Genomic DNA, 23,110 nt, shown 5'->3' with positions numbered 1-23,110 from the left:
CTCTAATAGCACGATACTGCGTATACACTGACAATGCACAGCGCTAGTTTCATATATCAGTGAAGCTAGCGCTGTGCATTTATTTTATGCGAGCAAAGTAATTCCATTGCACTTGATGGTAAGCGAAGTGGGGTTCAGATAGAATGTCTACTAAGGGCAGGTGATATTTTTCCGTTAGGTTGCGCCGACGAATGCGCCGAAAAATGTTCAAACATAAGAAATCATGAAGCTAATAACTTATAGTGTATTTCACTCTCTTTTAAACTTAAAAAGACTATCTTGATAGTTATTTTGCGCAATATGTAATAAATTTTATAGCTTCCATGCCCATAAACAGCAATATTAAACAAGCCTTTATTTTAACAGATAATTAAAACCTGTAATAAATATCTTATCGCAAATACCTAGGGTCGCACATCCGATGCTAACAATATCGCAATAGTTACCAAATTCAGTATTTAATTTTAAGTCTTTATCTATTATTATTTAGACTTGGGTTTTTGAATTGTCAAAAAGTATAAATTATAAATGATCATGTATTACATAGCGTATTTACTAAAATACACTAAGTAATACATGATAATTTATATTGTAAAGATCTAAAATTTGAGCGTAGGCTGTAAAATCTGGAACTTCTAAAATATTCAAAAAAAATAATAATCTGTGATTGATGGCTTCTTGTCCCTGATATACGCTATACAATATTTGTAATATTAAAAATCCACGTTTACAATTTTGACCGAGTATTTTAAATAAGGACTAAAGGATCATTTAAAATTTGAATTTAATTTCTGATATTGATGTTGTTCCCATATCGACATTTTTCATCGCCATATTGAGAAATATAAAAATATTACTTTATGACCAATAACTTCATATTTAAGTAATTACATGTCATTTTTTATAAAACTTAAAAGAATATTGTGTTGTACAAGAATTTAAGGTACGATTCCAATTTGACTCTTAGCGACAATTACTAAAAACGAACCGCAGCATGAATCGCACATAATTTTCGTTTGCCGGAAAACTATCTAGGTGGTACCGTAGTTTTGTCTATTTGAAACAAACGTCAATTCACGCTGCTGTGTTTCTGTTTAACAATATTTTGCTAGAGTTATAATTACCTATGGGATGTCCCAGGGTAACGAGAGTAGGCCAAAACACGCAGTTTGCAACTAAAATTTTGGATAAAAATGCTATTGTTTACCAAGTGTTAGCGCTGACCATTACATTTAAAAGTTGTTCATTACTCATTGCATTTAATAAAACTATACAACTAGTAGTTTTGTTGGAATGTTACCTTAACGTAACAACTGTCTGCAGTAACTTGATGATCAAGCTTTTACATTCATAGCTACAATCTTCTTTGGAACGGCGTGTCAGACGCCATCACTTGTAGACAACCAGACGTAAAAACCTCGCAAACGAATTGCATAAGCGGATCTCATATTTTGGCACAATCATTTTTATCATTTTTATCATTGTTATCAATTTGTTACGTAACAACAAAAAACATACGAGTTCGATGGATTGGCGGATTTATTTTGCAAATTCGTTTGTAATTAAAATAACCATGTATATTTTTTATGTTAGATGACGTTCGTAATTGAAATAACCACATTTTTTCTATAGTCGACAAAGGAATTCAATTATTGTACTGCGCATAGGCAAAACACAGTCGCTTAGAACTTTACACTACAAAGTATTGCAAAACCATTGAATCCTTCACCCTGACATATTAAATTTAAGCACGTACCTACAAAGATCAGTACATGTTATTTATTATACAAGAAAAAAAAATTAGAACAGGATTATAAAGACAGCTACTTACTACCCGGATACTAATACGATAAGAATACGATAAAACGCTGCATAATGCTACAAAGACATTGTATACTACAATTATTAATATTCTACTTTTCTAGTTTCGTAATAATTATTTAATGTAGTTTAGAACGCGACCGTGTAGGGCTTGGGCCGGCGACGGACCGAGCATGTCAGTGAAAAAATAATTGAAATGTAAATTTGTGATTAACACTTTCTAAGCTCGTACACCATCACCATCATCATCATTATCATCATCATCATCATAACCACCATCATCATCAGCCACATAAAGTCCACTGCTGCACATAGGCCTCCCCCAAAGATAGCTAATACGTGGCAGCTTACAAAAGCTTATCTCTGTCAGTATGGCGGGACTAATCTCTGAAGTAGTAGAATCAATTTTGATAGCTCTTATGAAGGTTGCACACCACGGACTAAGTTAATTTAATTTAACTCGTATGGCTGAGGAAATAATAAAGTTAATAGCTTAGTTTGATAGTTTGCTGTCTGCACACTAATATGAAATTATATTTCAGTTTCTCAGCTATGCGACCTAAGCTTAACTAACTTAGCTTTTGGTCTGCAACCGGCTTTACAATGGCAAATAGAGGAACTTTCGGTCAGTTATGTATGCATTAAAAATTTAAGTTATGCGAACTGGGACTTCTTAGTGTTATATAAACGCGATCACACATTCGTCGTAGTAGATAAACGTCTGGCAGCATGTCAGTATCTGTCAACACAAAAAACTGCCTTACCGCACGGTCCCTGCATGTGTTTGACACAGCCTTTATAACCCGTGTTGGTAACGTGTATCTTTGTAGAGATAGACATACGTATAGAATAATAGAATCGACACGTGTTAGTCTTAGATCTGTATCGTGTGATTTACATTCGGAGTGACTCACGAGTTTATAATTCTTGAGTCAGATATTTTGTGACTATGACCACATTTTTATTATTATTTTGAATGACGAGATTGCGTTAGCTTGATGGTAAACAATACAACCGCTCATAAACTGTAAAAATACCATCCAACACATTGAATAGGTATTGTTTGGTGTTCCACTGCGCTCGCCATTCTGAGACATGAGTTGTTAATGTCTTATTATGTCCAGTAGTTACACTGGCTACAATGTCCTTGTCACTGTTATGTTCCAAACCGAAACACAACAGTGACTATACACTGCTGCTTAGCGGCAGAAATAGACATTGCGGTGGTACCTATCCAGGGGGACTCTCACATATGAGAGATCTACCACCGTATCTGTATTTCTGATGCGTTTCTTGAGAACATCGTGTACAATTGTAATATTATTAATACAATTCGAATGCGGAACTATCTCTACCTCTGTCGAAGTGCTAAAAATATTAAAATAGCTGTAATGACCTTTTTGCTGCAGTCGGACTGTCGGCGCGGCTGAAATGCGCCCAGATCGTATCATTTAGTTCAGTTACATGTTATATTAATACAGTTATGAGCGACGAGTGAAAGGTTTTGTCTGGCGCGGCGAACAAGTCTTATTATAAACTAGTTATTATTGAGAGGTAATATTAGGTATATCTATATATGTATATGTATTGCAATCATTGTCTAAGGAAGCGTGGAACGCATTGTGGAGATGAAGGTTTGCGAGTTCAAATTTTTTATTCCCAGCCCTCAAGGATCGAAACTCTGACGTTCGAAATTACTTGTATAGTACATAATTGATTTATTTAAAACTTTATTACACACCGTAAATATTAAAGAAAAAATAAATGTATAAACACATTATGGTGGTAATAGTTTAAACGCGGTGACTAATAGCGGTCTCATCGCTCGAGGCGAGCTCTATCAACTGTCTCTGATCTCTGTCTCTAAACACCATGGGATAACATGTTGAATAGCAACAACCATAATTTAATAACATATCAGAATTGATTGACATCAGTTAATAAGTATAAAGAGCATTCGATGAACTTCGCTTCCTCATAGCTCCCGAAGGAACCGTTAGGAACACACGCATTACCTTGATTACTGTATTATTGACGTAACTTCTATATAAGAGCTCACGAACGGACGCCGGCGCGTAAAGTAGGAACGATATTATTTCATCAACATCATTGTTTATACATTTTTGAGCGAGATGAAATCATCACTTAGTAATGTTGTGGTACTATTGTTGCAATTGGAGATGGTTTGTTAGGCGGCAACGCACATGAACCGCTTTGGTTAAGTCAACCAAAGCGATCATCTCTTCTAACTAGGCACTTGCCAATTCAAATTGGAGCCATACCTAATGTGACGTAAATGGTCACTATGGGATTAAGGTCTTATGGATATTACCGTCCATTTCTGGGGTTGCAAAATATACAGTGTAAAAGCTCCTAACAGCACGCTCGCGTGGCCTTTCAATTGACTGTATTGCTTACTTCTTACTATAGGTAGAGGATATCGTGGTGGAATTCTTTATACTGCCCCAATACACTGGGCGAGGACTGTAGTAAATGGAACTACTTAATGAAAAATTTATGCCCTTCTAAAAAAATATATCTACTTAATGTAGTTTATTTATCCGTTAAAGTACATACTCTTTTGTTTAAACATTTAAACAAGTAAGATTCTCGTGTTACAGGCAATTGTGGTGTAACTTTAGTTTTATTTCTAGAGTCTATTTAAATAACTTGCTACGATAAGCCACTTATGTAAAACGCCGTATACAAGCAATAATACATTTTAACACCTTCGCAATCCGGTTTACGATACACCTCCATTTTTATTTTTATCATATTTTAGTTTAAATGTATATTGTATTAGGTTAAAAGCGCTATCAAACAGCCACTGTAGTCGAATTAGTCCATTGAAATGTTACATTTTTTAGGCCTTACCTTGCGTTTTTTAGAGGACGCAATTTTATTTTTTAGAAGTGTAGGGGGGGTCAGTGTTAAGCTAAAACCAAGTTTGTGGGGTCGCCACCCTTGTCCCACGGCCGCCATCTTGGTTTGAAATGGTTTTACGATGTATCACTTAAACTATTTATCTGACAAAAAATTATAAACATTTTTGTTGCAAATTAAATTCTCTACAACTTTGGTCTAGTAACTTTTGTCGTAGAACTATAAATAAAAAAGTTATAAGCGAAAATGTTAAGAAATTCAATGTTAAGCAATATCCATTGCAACGTCATCAGAACGTGTGTTTATAAGGTTCATAATACGTACAACACAAACCCGCGGTTGTCGGCTTGTACGCGAATTACTTGGATCCTGAATCGCTTTGGGACAGATGAAGCAATTGCTTAACATTTTTGCTTATAACTTTTTATTTATAGTTCTACGACAAAAGTTACTGCACCAAAGTTGTAGAGAATTTAATTTGCAACAAAAATGTTTATATTTTTGTTAGATAAATAGTTTAAGAGATACATCGTAAAACCATTTCAACCCAAGATGGCGGCCGTGGGACAAGGGTGGCGACCCCACAAACTTGGCTGTAGCTTTACACTGACCCCCCCTACACTTCTAAAAAATAAAATTGCGTCCTCTAAAAAACGCAACCCCAAATGTAACTTTTCAATGGACTAAATGTCATTCGTATATTCGTCCCTATTACCCTACCACCTAGAATATAGATATAGATATAAATAAAAGAATAGAGAATATAGATATACATAAAAGTACTAATTCACTAACGTAAATCATGATTCAAAAGGCGTTCCAAATTCAAACGTTCAAAAATCGAACAAAGAACACTCACCTGTGCACACAATAGTTCATGACGACGAACCAACGCGCCGAGCTGGTGTACTCGGTGAACGAGAACCAAGTGTAAAGCAGCACGGTGATGTGGTGGTACCAGTGCAGGAAGATCAATGGCTTCTTGCGCAGTACTATGAACACCGTGTCGCCCAGCTCGGGCAGTTTGGACAGCACGAACATCCATGTCCAGAAACCGGACACTTTGTCCTGCTCGATAAAACTGTGAATAATAATAAAAAAATGCAAATAAGAATAATGCTTTTTTTTATTTAATTGTAAAAATGTATATGTTCATGATAACCAAAAGAAAATTAAAAAAGTTTCTCTCCGGCGGGGAATCGAACCCCGGTCTCCCGCGTGACAGGCGGGGATACTGACCACTATACATTATACTTATTGAACAATTCTTGTCGTCATTAAACGATACAACATGTAGACAAATTTAAAGTAAATATAGTAGAAGAAACGTTAAATTTTAAGTAACATTCCATTAATTTTATTACAAAGTACGTACATTAATATAACACGAGTATACTCGTATGTCAATATTAGCATAGTTGATTTAATTATATGTCATCAACGACGCGTTTCCCATTATATTAATGGACATATTAAATTAAATGGATAAAATCATAACAGGAAGTGATTAATAAAAAAAAAATGACACTGATGTACTACAGTTAATTTAAACAACATTCGTACGAAACTCTACATTCACCTGACTACCATTTAGAAAAGAGATAGGTTAAGATTCGAAAATGGCAGTTTCCTCATACAAAAAATCGATATATTCCTAAATGAAATTTTAAATCGATTGCGCCTCACTTTATCTTAATATTTTACTAATCTTTAAAAAATCTATATATGCTTTAATGAATATAGACTTGTAGACTACCTTTGGTAGTAATTGCCAAGCTTTCCCTAAAGAAAACGCTCATAACTTTATAATTCAAATGAACGAATGATACAATGTCTGCGGAATCATCGTAGAGTTATGTGGGCTACACAACCCACTGGTGTCTCGTACCCATCATCGCGCATGTCAAACGTTTTTGCAAAGACTACAATGCATCGCGTGCGTCGCGTAGGCGTATACATTAACCACGGCGTTTATCGTACAATGAAAAAAATATCGGAAACGGTTCGTACTGGACTGGATAGCAACAGACATGGTGATAAACCGACCGTAGTTGCTAGTTCCGAGGTCAGTAAGACAGCACACACGATACGACTGTCGTGTAGATCGTCCTGTCGGACAAACACCGTACGAAAGTTTCGCTTTGCGAAATATATCTACTAGATAAAATTAGCGATACCTTTAAAAAAGAGGAAACTAAACCTCGCAGGACACTTCAGTATTGTGGCCTTAGCTTAACCAGTTTACAAAACGCGGGCAATTACCTATAACATTGACACCAATTACATAATTTAATTTGATTCATAAACAACTTATTAATAATTTTTCATATATTTATTCAAGTAAATAAATAAAAAAAGATAGCAATGTCAGTCCTGTAATTTAAACTGTTATAATATATACCGCCCTTCATCTGGATATGTGCTTCCTCATTATATGAGAAGACACGTATGAGTCCACGGCACGGCGAAATTCTTGGCCATAGATCACAAGCTATTTTTTCTTTTAAATAAATAATGGACCTTAGTGCCAGATTACTTGCGTGAACTCATTTCAAAACTTATACTAAAATGTTTGTATCGTTTAGACACGAGAAACATGGCCGTGGTTCAAGCGGTACATCAAAATAACATCCATGTTACAATTCATCATCAATTTTATTATTTTCGCCAACAACAAACTTTAAACGAAATGTCATCACAGTCATTTATGACTGTCTCAGTACATTAAATTGTTACAAATGTTTACTATAAGTGCCCCATGCCACCCACCTTGAAACTTTGTCGGCTACTTTACGACATCCGTTAGAGGAAATACATGTGGCCCTATTCCTACGCCGTAATATCAACATTTATTTAGATAAAACAAATGAAGCAGCTCAAAATGTGTCCCAAACTAAGGCATGTCAAAATTATACAATATTGCGTATTTAGTTCAACAATGTATTAGGAACGGAGAATCTACCGCAGATAATCATGAAATAACACTCATCATAATCGTGATTTGGACGTTTTTTATCCGGCAAATGCACACTGAGGCTCTAATTTCTGGAAAGCTAACAAAAACCGGCGGACAAGAGCTGGTTATAACTAAAATGTGCGAATACTAACGATATTTAATTATAGGCTTATTTTACTTCATATTTTTATATGCACCCGCACGTTTTGTCACGCGCATTATTTTCACTTTTTCAGTGGACAATAAAAAAACATTCACATATGACGCCTTATCGCCGTAAGGATAGACAGGGTGCAACCAGGGAGCCTACCTACTGTTTTTTATTTGTACCGTCCATGACATGATAGAAGCTGGGACTATCGCCTTATCGGTCATAAATTAAGATTCCGACCTGATATTAAACAGAAAAATCCAATATGAACCATTCTCGGAAATTTTTATATATAAAAGAACACAGAGCCGACTGCATCGCGTTTATCGTGCCTTTTAACGCGTTTGAAGATCATCGTCGGCTCAATTAAGATTAGAGTCAAAGTCAAGGTGTACACGTTACCCGAGCGATTAGTCAATCTGCACTAATCGAGGCAAATGGAAAACACGTGGGCTGAAACAGCCGCTCAACCGCTTGTACAATTAATGGGGATAAATTAATTGTTATTTTGTGTTATTAACCCGTCATGACTTGTCAAACAGCTACGCGTGTGACGGAAAAATAACCTTATTATGTAGTATATAAGGTTATAATCCCGTGACACACGCAAATGTCATGTAGCTGTCTTGGCTCGCCGGCGAGCCACGAGAGACCAAGAGTTAATCTATTAAGTATGCAAACGGTATATTTATAACAATGTATGTTTAATTTGTGATAGTAATTTTATTTATTGCATGTTATGGCATGATTTGCAACTAGATAAAATCTCAGAAAGTAGTGCCCTAGTACATTTTATACGTGGATGGTTCATAGAGTTATATTCTTTAGTATTACAAAACTAAATGGACAGAAGTGCTTGTAAAAGAGTATAAACATATAACCACATGCTGTTACCGGTTAATATCTTTAACAACAGCATATCAGGGCCCTTATTTATATGACAGTGTAAACATGGCCGTATTATTTTCGTGGATTTTGTGTGGAATGGTATTCTATATTGCAATTGCTATTGTTTGAAACGCGACGCGATGCGTTACGTGCTTCTTACGCACTGAAATAATAAAATGACGCATAGAGAATAATACCCCAATAATTAATTATCAACCTATCACATAAATAGACTTAATTATATTGAATATCGGCATGACATGTATCCAAAATATAATAAATCGTCGCGCTAAGATTTTTTTCATTCTAGTTATATTTATGTACGTAAAATAATTATAAATTAACAATGTGGTTCACATCGGATCGAGGTCGGTATGGATGTTGAGGCCTTTATTTTGACAGTTCATTTATCTTAAAGCAATAATAATTATGTAATAATACCAATTATACTCGTCCTTACTTGTAAACAATATTGAGTAAATTATGCCCAATGCCTAATGTTGCGTTTACGCAGCGCACGCAACGGAAGCTCTCAAAAACAATATTTATCCCCGTTTTTGCAACATTTTGTATTGATGCTAAGCTTCTATAGTCATAGCGTGATTTTATATAGGCTCTCTCGATAAATGGGCTATCTAACACTAAAGAATTTTCAATTCGAACCAGTAGTTCTTGAGATTAGCACTTTCGAACAAACTTTTCAGCTCAATATGATATAGATAGATTAAATATACGTAGAACACCACAATGATAATAAAACTTCATGAATATATATTTAACACATACGAATGAAGTTTTTCTTTAAACCTTGATAAAATTTCGCGTACGTCAAACAGCATGAGAAAACAAGCAAAAAGCTGTATTTTCGACGACGATGTGATTTAGTAGTCAAATGTTAAAGTACAATGACGTCAATACACAAGTGTACATATTATGAATATTAATAACATTCTAAATAACATATTGGAATTAAATAACACGCGGTTAATCGTTTAGTCCGAACTGTTACGTCAATTATCAAGCTGCGTTGGTATTTCAACTGGATTTCATTCATTCTATTTCACGATTTGTATGACGGCGGAAGCGTAATTTTATGATTTGTAAAACGAGTGAATCGTCAGTACTTGGAAATAGGTCACACTTTTTTCGTTTTTTTTTTTTTATTTAATTATGCCACGCTAGTAACTGTACTAAAACTGACTATATGAAATCCAATAAAAATAACGATCATCGAGATAATCTCGGCATTATTATGGCGGTCTACTACGTTACTTCCCCTTTGCTTAAAGGACTTTAATTGCGGGAGATTGAAGCACGTATAGAGGCACACTTTTCCAAATTTTACTAGTCCAGCAAAGGTAAAATATTTAACGTAAGCCCTGATTCGGAGACCTTACTACACCCTACAAAACAGACAGCAACCTAATACGTATGATAAACATACGCTTGATACGCAGTAGGTCAGCAGTGATTACCACGCAGCGCGCGATGGCGATCGGCGCGCGCGCATAATTTCCCAAATTACGTAACCGACCACTTTCTATTTCTAAGATTGTGTCGTTGGACTATGAGCCGGGGGTCTGATGTAATTTGACAGGTGAAAATACTTGACATAGTTTACACATGCATAGTCACGAACGGATGTTCCGTGACGTTTAGGCATCCCCAAATACACCTTAACTGACAGAAATAAGGTCCATACCTATTAATTACTATATTTATTTGACACTGACTCTACCTGTGTTGTATAGTAAAACGCTGTAAGATTTGAAGTAAAGCACTTTTACCCATCCTCTAAGCCTTTTGTTGCTTTCTAGTGTCCAAAAACAATAGCCGCGTCATCTCTTGTGCCCAACTTCAAAGCGGTAAGTTAGAACCGCTTTGTAAGCCGCTAAGATTCATGAAAATACACGAAAATATTTACTACGGTACTCTGACGCGAATTTGTAGACTTTATACAGCTTCAAAGTAATAAATCGCTGGCTCACTAGTACAAGGTACTATGTAATATTTGATGTGCAAATTTAATTATATATATCGCGTAATTCTAAGTATTTTTCAGTGGAAAATTATTAATTAATTTAATTATAATCCCAAAAGATAAGTGAAGGAGGAACCATGTATAATATAAATTATATAAGTCTGATCTAATTTTTTAAAATGCATTTTTTATATCTCATTTTTTCAACATAATAAAAATTTACATAGCACCTTGTAGTAATCCAGCGAAATGTCGGATAATGTAGATTTCCATGACATGGTGCTATCCTTAAATAATAATAATTACCTAGTAAGAAATAGCAGTTTATGACTTCTCTAGTCCTCACGATAACAATTAATTTTAGTAGACTGCCTAAATAATTCTATTCCAGTTTCACCGGACTCTACGGAATATATACATTAAAGTATGTAACGATTTTTAAAATGTGACTGACATTAATACAAAACTACACACTTTCTGAATGTTCCGATAACACAGACTCCATTCCTTGCAAATTGCAGAATAACAAACCTATAAGATATATTTAAATTTGTGTTTCCTAGTAAATATTAATTAATATAGGTAAATGTATCAAATCAGATCAGTTTAGGTTATTTTAAACACTATTTAAATACCGTACGCGTTTGATGTAATTTCAATCAATATTTTAATATCTTATCCATAGTGATAAACACCTTTTTAATTAACACTTATCGTGTCTTAATTGCCGATCGTTAATCTAATAGCTAATAAATTAGCATCTTAATCCCGTCTAAGTTCAATATTTAAGGTATATCTTAAGTAAGCGTATTCATTCGACATTTCATTCATTCGGGGTTACATCCAAAATATACATACATACATACATAACATCACGCATTTATCCCCGAAGGGGTATGCAGAGGCGCAACTAGGGCACCCACTTTTCGCCAAGTATGTTCCGTCCCATGATGTGATAGGGATCGAGCCTATCGCCATATCGGGCACAAATTCCAGACTCCGGGCTGATACTGAGCAGAAAAAACCCAAATATCACTTTGCCCGACCCGGGATTCGAACCCAGGACCTCAGAGCGCTATTGTACCATGCATGCAATACAACTACGCCACGAGGCAGTCAAAATACATCCAAAATATGTATTTTCATAAAGTATGTCGTATATAAGTATATCATAAATGTAGCTTTTATACATTATTTCATTATTGTCACTGTATCTCATTTCACAAAACTAATACTTATGTAACCAATAATTATTTGTATAATTAATGGTTAAACAAACTTACCTGTGTGACGTTTGACCATAATTATACGAAGCGTTGCATCCGAAGAGATTTATTAATTCACTATGTAGTCCACTTCTCAATGTACTGGGCATCAAGCACATTTTTAGAGTAAAAATCAATAAAAAAGGAACTCTGTTGACTCACGGAGCAAATTAGTACCATTTTCTGCCGTCGGCGCCTGCCAGCCGCACTCCCGCGCTGTCAGCTCATTTCTTTAGAGCTAAATTTCGCAATGATGCAAATAGGGAATAAATTTATAGTATGTAATTTTTTGGGAAGGGAGGGATGTAAATCTCTTCGGATGCAACGCTTCGTATAATTATGGTCAAACGTCACACAGGTAATTTTGTTTAACCATTAATTATACTACAGCGTTGCATCCTCGAGATTTATTAATTCACTATGTAGGATGTTCAGAGCAAATTGCGAAATTTATTTAAAGTTTAAATGATACAACAAACCAAAAAAGGATATATTTAAATTACACATAAAGAATAATCCTGAGTGAGATAATAGACCTGATTGTGATTGGAAGACAAATAGTAACAATATTAAATATTTTCATATACAGCTTCTGTAAAGGCGCTTTCATTATACTCAGCTAAAGGTCTATTGTAAAATTGAGTGAAAACTAAGCTATTTCCAGACCAACCGGCAAATTGTTCGATTAAATCTATTGACAAACCATTTCTACAAGCTGCCGAAGTAGACGCGTGGCGAGTACTATGTGCAGACTAGATATCCGTGTTAATGCCACTATCACGCATGATTTCTTTTATCCATCTGCTGATAGTGGAAGAACTGGCATTACGAAATGGTTTTTTAGTGGTTAAGAATAGTCGATCAGTATTATCTTCTGATCGCAATCTTACTGTAGCTTCGACATACGACAAGAGCGTCCTTGCAGGACATACTTCTATTTTATTTGGATAAAATGGTATCACTAAATTAGGCATAAGGCAATACGGAGCCGATGTTTTAATTATATCATTGATTATAATTTGAATAGAAGATTCACTAATTTTCACATTTGACATTCTAATAAGTGACAGTGTCTGGACTCGTTGTCCTGTTGACAATGCGAGTAGAACTGCTAGCCTTTTTGTAATTTATCCTAAAGGTAAATCTTCATTGGGAAATAGAATCAAAACGAAATCTAAAATAATATTGGTCGATTTCTGGCTCCACCCCGTTTGACTCCGCGTTGAGTCTGACGCGGTAGGGCTTTTCGGTTTCCCTCTTGATATTTAATGTTACTAGAAGTCGAAGCTTCGTTAGTTTTCTTGATTTGAAGACCTGACTTCTCAGCTGATTTAGAAGCTTTTATCTTTTCGGTAAGATTTTCTCCGAATAGCATGGAATCTCTTTGTACATCCTGTACAATATCAAGAAATTTTTTATCTAGTGAGTAAGTGATTAGTTTACGTCGATTTAGCGTATTTTCAAAGTGCAGATCCAGAAGGATTTGATTTGCTTCGGATAAACCCTTAATAATCTCAAGTTTATCCATATCTTTCTCGATTAAGAAGGCTATTAAGTTAGTCAAGGAGGCAATTCCTAGACCTAAATGGTTTTGAGCTTTTTCGAGCCGTTTATCACGGTTTTTTGTAGACTCAATTAGCACGACTGCTATTTCAAGATTTAGCTTAGGTGCTTTAACTAACTGAAAATTTTCCGGTACAAGGATTTTTTCCATAAGCCCTTTCTTCTGATCTTTATCCAGGCCCTCACACAATATACGACCCCAACGTTTAGAGATCTCTTCCTGAATCCCAGGTCCAAACACTTCTGGTTTTTTCTTAGATTCTCCTAGTATATCAAGTATATCTGTTGTTATAATAGTTGTAATTTGTGGATCCGATGTTGGGTCAGCAGCAGATGTGGATGGCGCCACGTCTTCTCCCATCGTAGAAGGTGCTGCATTATCATATTCCACCAAATTTACAGTGGATCTAATAGCTCGAGGGCTAGATGTAGTTGAATCGGATACATTGAATATTGGACCTGTTTCGCCATTGTATGGAGATCTAGGTTGTGCTACATTTCCCAGATCGGGTACGGATCTCGTGCTATGAGTACTATCTGTTGGACAAAATAATCATGATCGCATCACGATCTTATTCATATTATATTACTATAGGTGTGACTGTGATCGCGTCACAGTACTCAAACCTATTAAATACGACTACGGTCGCACCGTTGTACTTAAAGTGCCCGACTATGATCGCATCACAGTACTAAAGCACTATTGTAAAGTTTAAAGATATACTGGTACATACAGATTTTTATTTTTTACTTAATTAAGAGAATTAATTATTGCGGGTAATTGGAAAATAACAACTAGACTATGTTATTATAAAATTAATTAAATGAAACACACTTTGTAAATATACAAAAAATGTGGGTAGTTAACGGCTTATTAAAATTCACAACCTTATGAATATTATTTATATTTGAATATTTCACATATTAGATGAAATGTGATTTAAATAATGGGGAACACGGTGTGAAAGATAACATCCAATAACTAAGTACTCACTTGTTTTGTCACTGCTATCTGAACTATCATAACGTCGTAGCCGTTTTTCTAGTTTCCGAATCTTCTTCTTAATATATTCCGGTGAATCCTTACGTTTTCGTTTCCCCATTACACTTTTATAATTATTCAATTGCAAAATAGCATTCAAAAGTCTAAATTAAGTAAATAAATTATGTTTCGATGTTATGATGCCCGCACAAGAAAAGCGAATGAGCTGACAGCGCGGGAGTGCGGCTGGCAGGCGCCGACGGCAGAAAATGGTACTAATTTGCTCCGTGAGTCAACAGAGTTCCTTTTTTATTGATTTTTACTCTAAAAATGTGCTTGATGCCCAGTACATTGAGAAGTGGACTACATAGTGAATTAATAAATCTCGAGGATGCAACGCTGTAGTATAATTCGGGTCATCGACTCTTAATAAACGCATTTACAAAAACCTATTTAGTTTTTTCGTATTGTATAGCTACTACCCTATAGTATATTTAGAGTTTTTCTGACACGATTTTCCAAGGAATGGATCCCTAGAGGAGAATGACGGCGGGCGTCGACCGAATGTAAAAAAGTAAGGCAAATACTTCTGCAACACGCTTGGAAAAATTACGTAGCCTTGGAGCGCGGTAAGGGCTGAGAAACATAGTCTGTATTATCTATATATATACCTTGGTCACGCCATCACGCGTAAACGGCTGGACCGATTTTAATTTTTTTTTTTGTTGTGTTTGTAATTGTCAGAAGAAGGATCTTATGAAAGAAAAAAATAGGAAAGTTGAGCGGAACGTTAGAAAATTCAAGAAAAGTTATTTCAGCGATTGCCAGAATGCGCGCTGCAAATTCATAGTTAAGACGGGACGTCTGTTGGGTCAACTAGTATGTAATATATACTCGATATACACAAAAAAACATCACGCCTACATTCCCGAAGGTATAATCAGAGTTGCAACTAGGACACCCACTTTTCCCCATGTGTGTTTGGTCCCATGATCTGATAGGGGACGACCCTATTTCCATATAATTCAAATTCCAGACTACGGGCTGATACTGAGCAGTAAAACTCATCACTGCCCGGGCCCATCGGACTACACATCCAATACAGCAACGCCACCGAGGGATTCACCCTATATACTACTAGTTGAAATCTATACATCTTATAAAACAAAGTTCTCAAAAGCTGTCTGTCTGTATGTGATTGATTTTCTCAAATTCTACTGAACGGAATTTTGTACGATTTTTACTAAAAGATAACGCAATTTTTGAGGAAGGTTTAAGTTAATAGTACATTACGGTTTTATGTATATTGACTGAAGTATAACGATTACTGTGGAATAGGTCGCGTGGATGTAAAAAATCTCGTGGGTCGGGATTTACGCGGGAAAAAAAATATGACACACTGATTTCTACGCGGGCAAAGCCGCGGGCACAGCTAGTTACTAGATATATGTCGAACTTTGATACCTATTTTTGGGATAAACAAGGGATAATCATGTTTATGACTTGCCAAGTAAAACATGGATTTCGACACACGGTTGAACGGGATTGCCAAAGTAATATAGAGGCAATGAATAAAGATGGGTAACATCTGGTCCAAACAGAAAATAACTCGAAAGACGGCTTATAAATCATTGTATTTATGACTCTTACAAGGACACATTTCTACGAGACTATCTATTTTGAGTGTTTTTTAAAGTAGAAGTGACGTTGATAGGCATAAAGTAGTAGGTAGTAGTAGGTATCATTGCAATGTCTATTTCTAAACAGACTTATTATCACAGCACAGCTCCGTCCTTATATAAATAACGTTTATGGATAAGGGGGTAACGATATAGAAATATAATGCGGTAAGAATAAAAATGCAAATATGATACCATGTAGAATGCGGAAAGCCTAGCCGACTCATGTAATAAAAATCAAAATGCCTAATTTTACATAATTCGTATAATATGTGGGTAATAAAAAAACCGGTCGTTCTACGTGTCTACCATTCAACGTGGGTGTGTATTTGATGTGTTAGTTGATTATGTAATACGTAAATGCTTAACTTTACATGGAACGAAACGGGTTGTATTTATTCTCTCACGGCCGATTTTCTCCACACTGCCCCAGTTTAAGCCGGCCCGACCCCTGCAGGTCACAAAAGCGACGCGACGGCGGCCCATTTTGGCTCAGCGTCTGGATCGCTTTGATGTGGATTCCAGTAAACGAAGGTTATATATATTTTTTAAAGTATACAAAAATATGACATAGTTGATAAAACTTGGGATATTGAACAAGTCCTTGATCATGATTTAGACATTCATCATGGGAATTTAGTGACCATTTCATTCCAAAAAAGGACTTTCATGTGCTTGAAAAACCTAATATACATAATACTACTGCTCGCACGATAACCGAGGTCATACACCTCGTGGGTAAAACAGTTTAAAAAAACAATCGTGTAAAACGCACGGTAAACGACATTGACATTGACCGGCGGAGGCGAGCCAAAATACCGACCTCAATCGATAGGACGGACCGAATGGGAACTGGAACGGGCCGGATGGACCAAACTGGGACGACTAATAAAAGAATCCGCGTCGGGATTGATATGGAACAGTCTGTTGTAAGTTATTGAATTACCCCCTTATTCATGGACGTTATTTATCTAAGTACGGAGCATTGCTGTGATAACAAGTCTGTTTCTCAGTGCTGACGGCATGGTAGCCCTCGCAGTGCGTAGACTAAGGGCCGTTGTGATTGGCTAATAATGAGATACAACTTGAATCTAGTTGGCTGTCAGATAAACAAAGCTGAGGAACAGACTTATTACCATAGCAATGTTTCGGTTTTAGATAAATAACGTCTATGAATAAGGGGGTTAGTGTTTTATAGATGACTAGCTGCGCCCGCGACTTCGTATGCGTAAACAGTTTGGCCCCGACGTACCATTTTAATGAAAGAAAGCTGTATATACTGTCCCCAGTTATACTCTGATCACTGATGAAAATGAATCAAGTAGTTTTGGAGGTGTGCGCTAACAAACAATCAGAGAAACAGCCAGAAGCTGATTTCTGTTTTATTACTATATTTTAATCACCTTTTATTATTTATTTTGCCCACAGCTCCGTCCGCGTGAAAGTTTTTCCGGGATAACAAAATAACCTATACCACTCAGGAGTAATGTAGGTTGCTCTTAGTGAAAAAAATTACAAAATCGGTTTAGTAGTTACTGAGATTAACACGTTGAAACAAACAACCTCTTCAGCTTTTAGCGTAGAAATATAGATGAGTTATCTTTCAATGTATGTACAAATTACAGACACATCGCATTCTGCTGTTTCATTATATTACGAATATGATCTTTTTTTATTATTTATTTATCAAACTAAATTATAACATCATTTACAGTTTTATTTTAGTGACCTGTCGTTCGCTACGCCTGCATGAGAGTGTCAGCGACATCCAAAGCCTAGCATTGTGGCACCACATGGCACTGAAGAGCGCTCCTCATCCGAAGGTATTATACGTCATAATGCCCAGTTATTACACTAGATACAATGCCTTTCAATTCGAAATAAATCCGCTAGTGCTACATTATCACAGGTAAAGCATTTGTTTATTTTGTTCCAGTTTTCATTTTATCCTAACTTCTGCTTGCCATTAAATATATTATAATTAATGTGATGTTACATTTGTCTTAGTTGTAGGAGCGCCATTAGGCAGGTGATGTCACATTAACAATATGGCGGACGTAAGCCATGAGATTTTTTGTGGTTTTACCATTTGTATAAATGTTTCCAATCACGTAGGAAAAAAAAATACAAAAATGTATTGTAACGATATTAAACGTTCTGTCCAATTTGTCTACGAATTTGATTGATTTGTGCGAATTTTATATCAAAGCGATGTAGTGACATAAAAAAATTTGAGAAAAATGATTTCACGATATCTCGTTCGGCCGTATCTCATTTGACCGTAACTCGGGGCACGTGGTTAAGGCAAGCCTGTTTTATGAATGCATATATTATAAAATCAAGTTATCAAAGGCATTCGGTTAGGACGCAGTTTTAATACACTTCGTTCGTAATTACATATATAACATTTTTTATTTAAGATATGAATATATTTAATATTATTCGTCCAACTAACGACCTCATAAAATCCATTACGTAAAGGTCGCGGAAATAATATAATTTGATTGAATAATAATTTTAAGAAAAGATAAATATTATTTGAAACCGCTTACTTCCTTACAAAGAATTAAGACTTTTGAACAGAAACTACACATCACAAATTCTTTTTATTCTGTTTCGAATCGTAATGTTTAGACGATTTTAACTCGTAAGCATGTTTTAGTCTAGTGCAATTTACGAAGTCACACGCGGATTCAGAAAACATACGTAATTCTTAGAAAATAAGAAAACGTCCGATTACGTGTGTAAGCATGTTGTTTCTGAGGGATGCTAACAACGTAAACAGCACATGTAAACGCGTCAATGTGCGATGTAGCATCAATTCCACGTATCGCGTCGCCACAACCAGTGGATATTGCATTAAATTCGTATTCAATGCCTAACACCTAATATTTACAATAGTATTTAAAAAAAAAAATAAGACTGAATTTTGGGGGATAATTTTCGGAATTTTTCGCCCGATTTTGAAAAAAAATTTAGCACTATTTTATTAAACACTACTTTCATCTCGGATAGGGCCACGGCTTTTGGCAGCAAAAGGTATAACAATCATTTTTTACATCAAATATTATAATGATAGTATTTTTGTTTTATTGTAATGTAACTAAATTATTAAAAACGATATGGCCTCAAAACTAGGTTCTAAGATTTGTGACCGTAGTCAAAGCAGTGTGACGCAGATGGGAGTCGTAAATGCAGCTAAATCAGATTACATAAGTTTTTCTTTGACATTGGCGTTATAAGTCTTAGCATAGAATGTCTTAGTGTGAGTGCTACAGCAATGGTCAGTACATTCTAATTGACACTTGGGGGGGTAATTCTTATTTGGACAATCGTGACTTAGTGATATGCAAATTTAGCTTGTGGGTGACTAACATAAAAAAGTAAATAGAAAGTAATTAATAAAAAATCATTTTGTAATTAAATACATGGTTAAAAGTTAATAGGAAAAGTCAAAAGAGCAATTTAAGAGCAACGCACATGCTGTTTCCACACATTGGAATGCTTAGTTAGGAAAACACATCACTCGACACTCGTGACGTTAATGTCAAATATTGAAATGGCTGTGTGTGTGTATTAATTAGTATTTACACGTACCCTGACGCCATACATTGGGTGCTGTTCACGTGAGCTAACTGGTAGTGCAAATATGCCTTTACCTAACTAGACAAAAAGGCACATCCAATGAGGTCTTCGTTTTACCATTTCGATTAGAAACGATTTTTTTTATTATATCCATACTTATTTGTATTATGAATGCGAAAGAAATTCTGTTTGTTATGCTTCCATGGCAAAACCATTAAACCGATAGCGATGAAATTTGGTATGGAGATAGTTTGAGACCTTGGGAAGCACGCAGCCTACCTTTAACCCGGGAAAATATGTAGCGGGGCTTTTATCCTGGAAAACATTCACGCGGGCGAGGTCGCGAGCTTAATTTCACGGGAAATGCAAACAGATTTTACTTTTATTTATTTAAAAATTTCATTGACCTGATTTTTTTAAAGATTTAATTGGTGAGTATTTGAACATTGACAAATATCTTACGCGGCTGCTTTCTGAACTCGATAAATTATAGACATATGACACATATGACAACCCCTACATAACTCTAAAATTGCCATTTTAAAAGCACTTAAAAGCCGCTTCACAAAATCAAACGCCAGACATGTGACACACAAGCATTACAATCACCGTACACGACCGACTCGCTGAATCATGCAAAAGTTACTTTTTCAACAGTGACATCATCGATTCAAATCGGTCTATGACTCGATGTTGCATTGGTATACATCTTCAGTGATCGTACTAATAGAATCGATAAATATTTGGGTTCTTCATAATTCAAGTTATGAATATATCTCCCAGCAATGTAAACATGATACTAAATTCCTTATGTTTCAGATAAGAATGGTGTAAGGTAACAATTTGTCGTAGATCAGGAATATTTAAAATGGCTTTTCCAATCCTGGCATAATATAGAGACCCCCACTTCTACTGCATATAGACTATCTTATTTTATGATCAATGCCATTGTCGAGGACATAATTTACCCACCAGACGGGCACACGTATTCATTACCTCAATAATAGTAACATAATGATGTTGTTCAGGATGAACGTCTAAAATTACTGCTCTTACTAGTTACTGAGTATAACTATGTTAGAAATAAACATATAATTTTTACACTGTTTCATCTTATTTGTGTTATATTTGTAGAGTTTGAGGATGTTTGACAAACTCATTCAGTAAGTTTGCATGCATATAATTCTGCAAGTCAAATAATAATAATATCAGCCCTAGGGCCTTATTCTCTATCCCGCACGTTATTTTGACAGTGCGTAACAAGCACGTAACACAACACATCATGTTTAGGACTATAGAAATTTGGCTTACAGAATACCATTCCACGCACATTTCTCGAAGATAACATGACACGGCCGCGTTACGCGTTTACACTATCATACAGAATAAGGGCCCAGTATTATATCCTGTCCCACTGCTGGACAAGGGCCTCCTCTACTACTGAGAGGGATAAGCCCTTAGTCCACCACGCTGTAGTGGGGATTGGTAGACTTCACACACCCTCAAAATTCCTATAGCGAACTTCTCATGTATGCAGGTTTCCTCAGGATGTTTTCCTTCACCGTTAAACCAAATATTCAGTCACCGCAAGTCAAATATTCTGATGTAAATGAAAGTACGTCTTCCGCGTACGGTCATATTGTCAAGACGTAACATAGTGAGTATTTGAATATTTTTTGATGATTAAGGTCAAGGCGACGTCGCGTCGAGACGGCGCGCCTAAACGTGAGAAACTCATTGTTGAAAGCAAGTTGCTGACGAAATACATTGTCTGGCTTTGAACATGCAAGCGACAACGCATCATAATCCGGAATATTCATATACAACATCCGTACTTCTAAGTAGCATCATAAAGTTGACTATTTAAAAATCCTAGATATGTTTTCGCTAGTGGAAATATTTGCCCTGGTATTGAATCTCTCAGTACTTTAAGAATCTTGACTCGTCTATTTCCTAGTTGATATTATTTAATTTGAAAAAAAAAGACATTAGTTCAGTCACAAAACATTAGTGCAGTCCTTTTAAAATTCGATAAAATCTATAACGCATCTCCAAAATCAATTTCAGCAATCCGAAGTCCACATATATTTATAAAATTGTGTCCTAAGTCGACCTTTATTCCAGAATACATAATATTACACTGTTACATGTTGCGTTGGCATACGGAAACACCGCCACGTCCGGGTGCCCCTTAGAAACGCAATCCTTGGTCAATATTGACTATGAACTTGACCTTCGGACCTATTCAATCAAAATTCAAAGTACTTTATACTAACATATTGCGATTGAAGTTGTTTGCTTTGCTCTACCGAGGCTAGTGTTTGTAAAACATTATTTCTTGTAAAAACGTGGTGATGTAGTTTTATAGATGTTAACATTATGGAAGTTAATGTCTATATCGATAGACTTAGGGCCCTATATTGAAATAAAACTATTTTGCGGATTTTATCACGGTTTTTATATTATAATATTTTCCTGACGTTTTAAAGACTTTGCAGCCTTATATCCACTGCTTGTCCGCTGTAGCTCAAACGTTTTTTAATTCGTCTTTTATCTGTTTTTTTTTTATTAATTAATTTTAACTTAATTAATTTAAACAGGTGTTACAAATAACTTGAATGTATTAAACCCCGATAATTATTTTTCCATGTCAAATTTAATTTTTTGATTTAAACATCGGTATTAAAGACCTTTTCGTGGCGTTCAACGAACGACCTTAAAGTGGACGGACGGTGTTTCAGAGACCACCTGGCCGCTCGCCGCTGGCCGACACGCCAACATAAATGGCATGAGACGTGAGACTGCAGCGTTTCGTTTTAGCTCACACGTGTTTTGAGCTATGAATATTTAAGTATTTGCTAATTTAGCTTTTGCCCAATTTTGGCGAACGTGGGACGAAGTCTGCCCACGCGTGGCTAATTATTAGACGAAATTATAATAGTTTTTTAGCTTAATTCGTTAACTATACACAAGTAATAGGTCAGGTTATTATCTTCTTCCATAGAAGAATGAATTATTTTCTCCAAAATATTTTTTGAATGATTGTCAAAATATGTCTAAAAATGTACAGTCGCAACGTCAATCTATTCTTACCGCCTCATGTCAAAATATACTCTGATTAATACAATTACTAACAAAACACTGTAGAGAAGAACACTCCGTTTGTGCATAAAAATACGACCGATTTCATCCTGTTAATGTCCAAAGGGCAAAAACATAGCCAAAAATAAATAAATAAAAAAATGTGTTAATTAAACTACCACAATCGTGTCAATTCCTGTTTCCATTAATCACAAGAACATAGTGGATGTCTTGTGAAAACATTAACATCGCGAATGATATAATAAATGGAGATA

The 23,110-nt window shown here is 35.6% G+C and overlaps 2 protein-coding genes across 2 annotated transcripts in view; both read right to left on the bottom strand.

The window, feature by feature from the left end:
• LOC115453782 (elongation of very long chain fatty acids protein 6) overlaps positions 1–23,110 on the bottom strand; it is a 60,658-nt gene that overhangs the window by 6,264 nt on the left and 31,284 nt on the right. Inside the window, exon 3 of the mRNA XM_037443658.1 lies at positions 5,564–5,785. Within this exon, the coding sequence (XP_037299555.1) occupies positions 5,564–5,785 (222 nt within the window). The remainder of the gene's footprint in view (positions 1–5,563; positions 5,786–23,110) is intronic.
• LOC115453783 lies at positions 11,677–14,699 on the bottom strand. Its single transcript, XM_030182507.2, has 2 exons — positions 14,503–14,699; positions 11,677–14,045 (listed from the first exon to the last, which is right to left on the bottom strand). The coding sequence occupies exons 1-2, from the start codon at positions 14,609–14,611 to the stop codon at positions 13,120–13,122; spliced, it is 1,035 nt and encodes a 344-aa protein (XP_030038367.1). The 5' UTR covers positions 14,612–14,699; the 3' UTR covers positions 11,677–13,119.

This window comes from Manduca sexta, chromosome 26 (assembly GCF_014839805.1).
Source record: "Manduca sexta isolate Smith_Timp_Sample1 chromosome 26, JHU_Msex_v1.0, whole genome shotgun sequence".
Classification (NCBI taxonomy): Eukaryota; Metazoa; Arthropoda; class Insecta; order Lepidoptera; family Sphingidae; genus Manduca; species Manduca sexta.
The sequence above is the reverse complement of the archived record's forward strand: the minus strand, read 5'-3'. Positions and strand labels throughout refer to the sequence as shown.

Bases quoted from the DNA above. Each gene is read 5' to 3' on its own strand.
- LOC115453783 (XM_030182507.2), bottom strand. From the start codon at position 14,611: ATGGGGAAACGAAAACGTAAGGATTCACCGGAATATATTAAGAAGAAG. The intron at 14,046-14,502 runs GTGAGTACTTAG...TTTGTCCAACAG, and splicing joins AGATAGCAGTGACAAAACAA to ATAGTACTCATAGCACGAGA.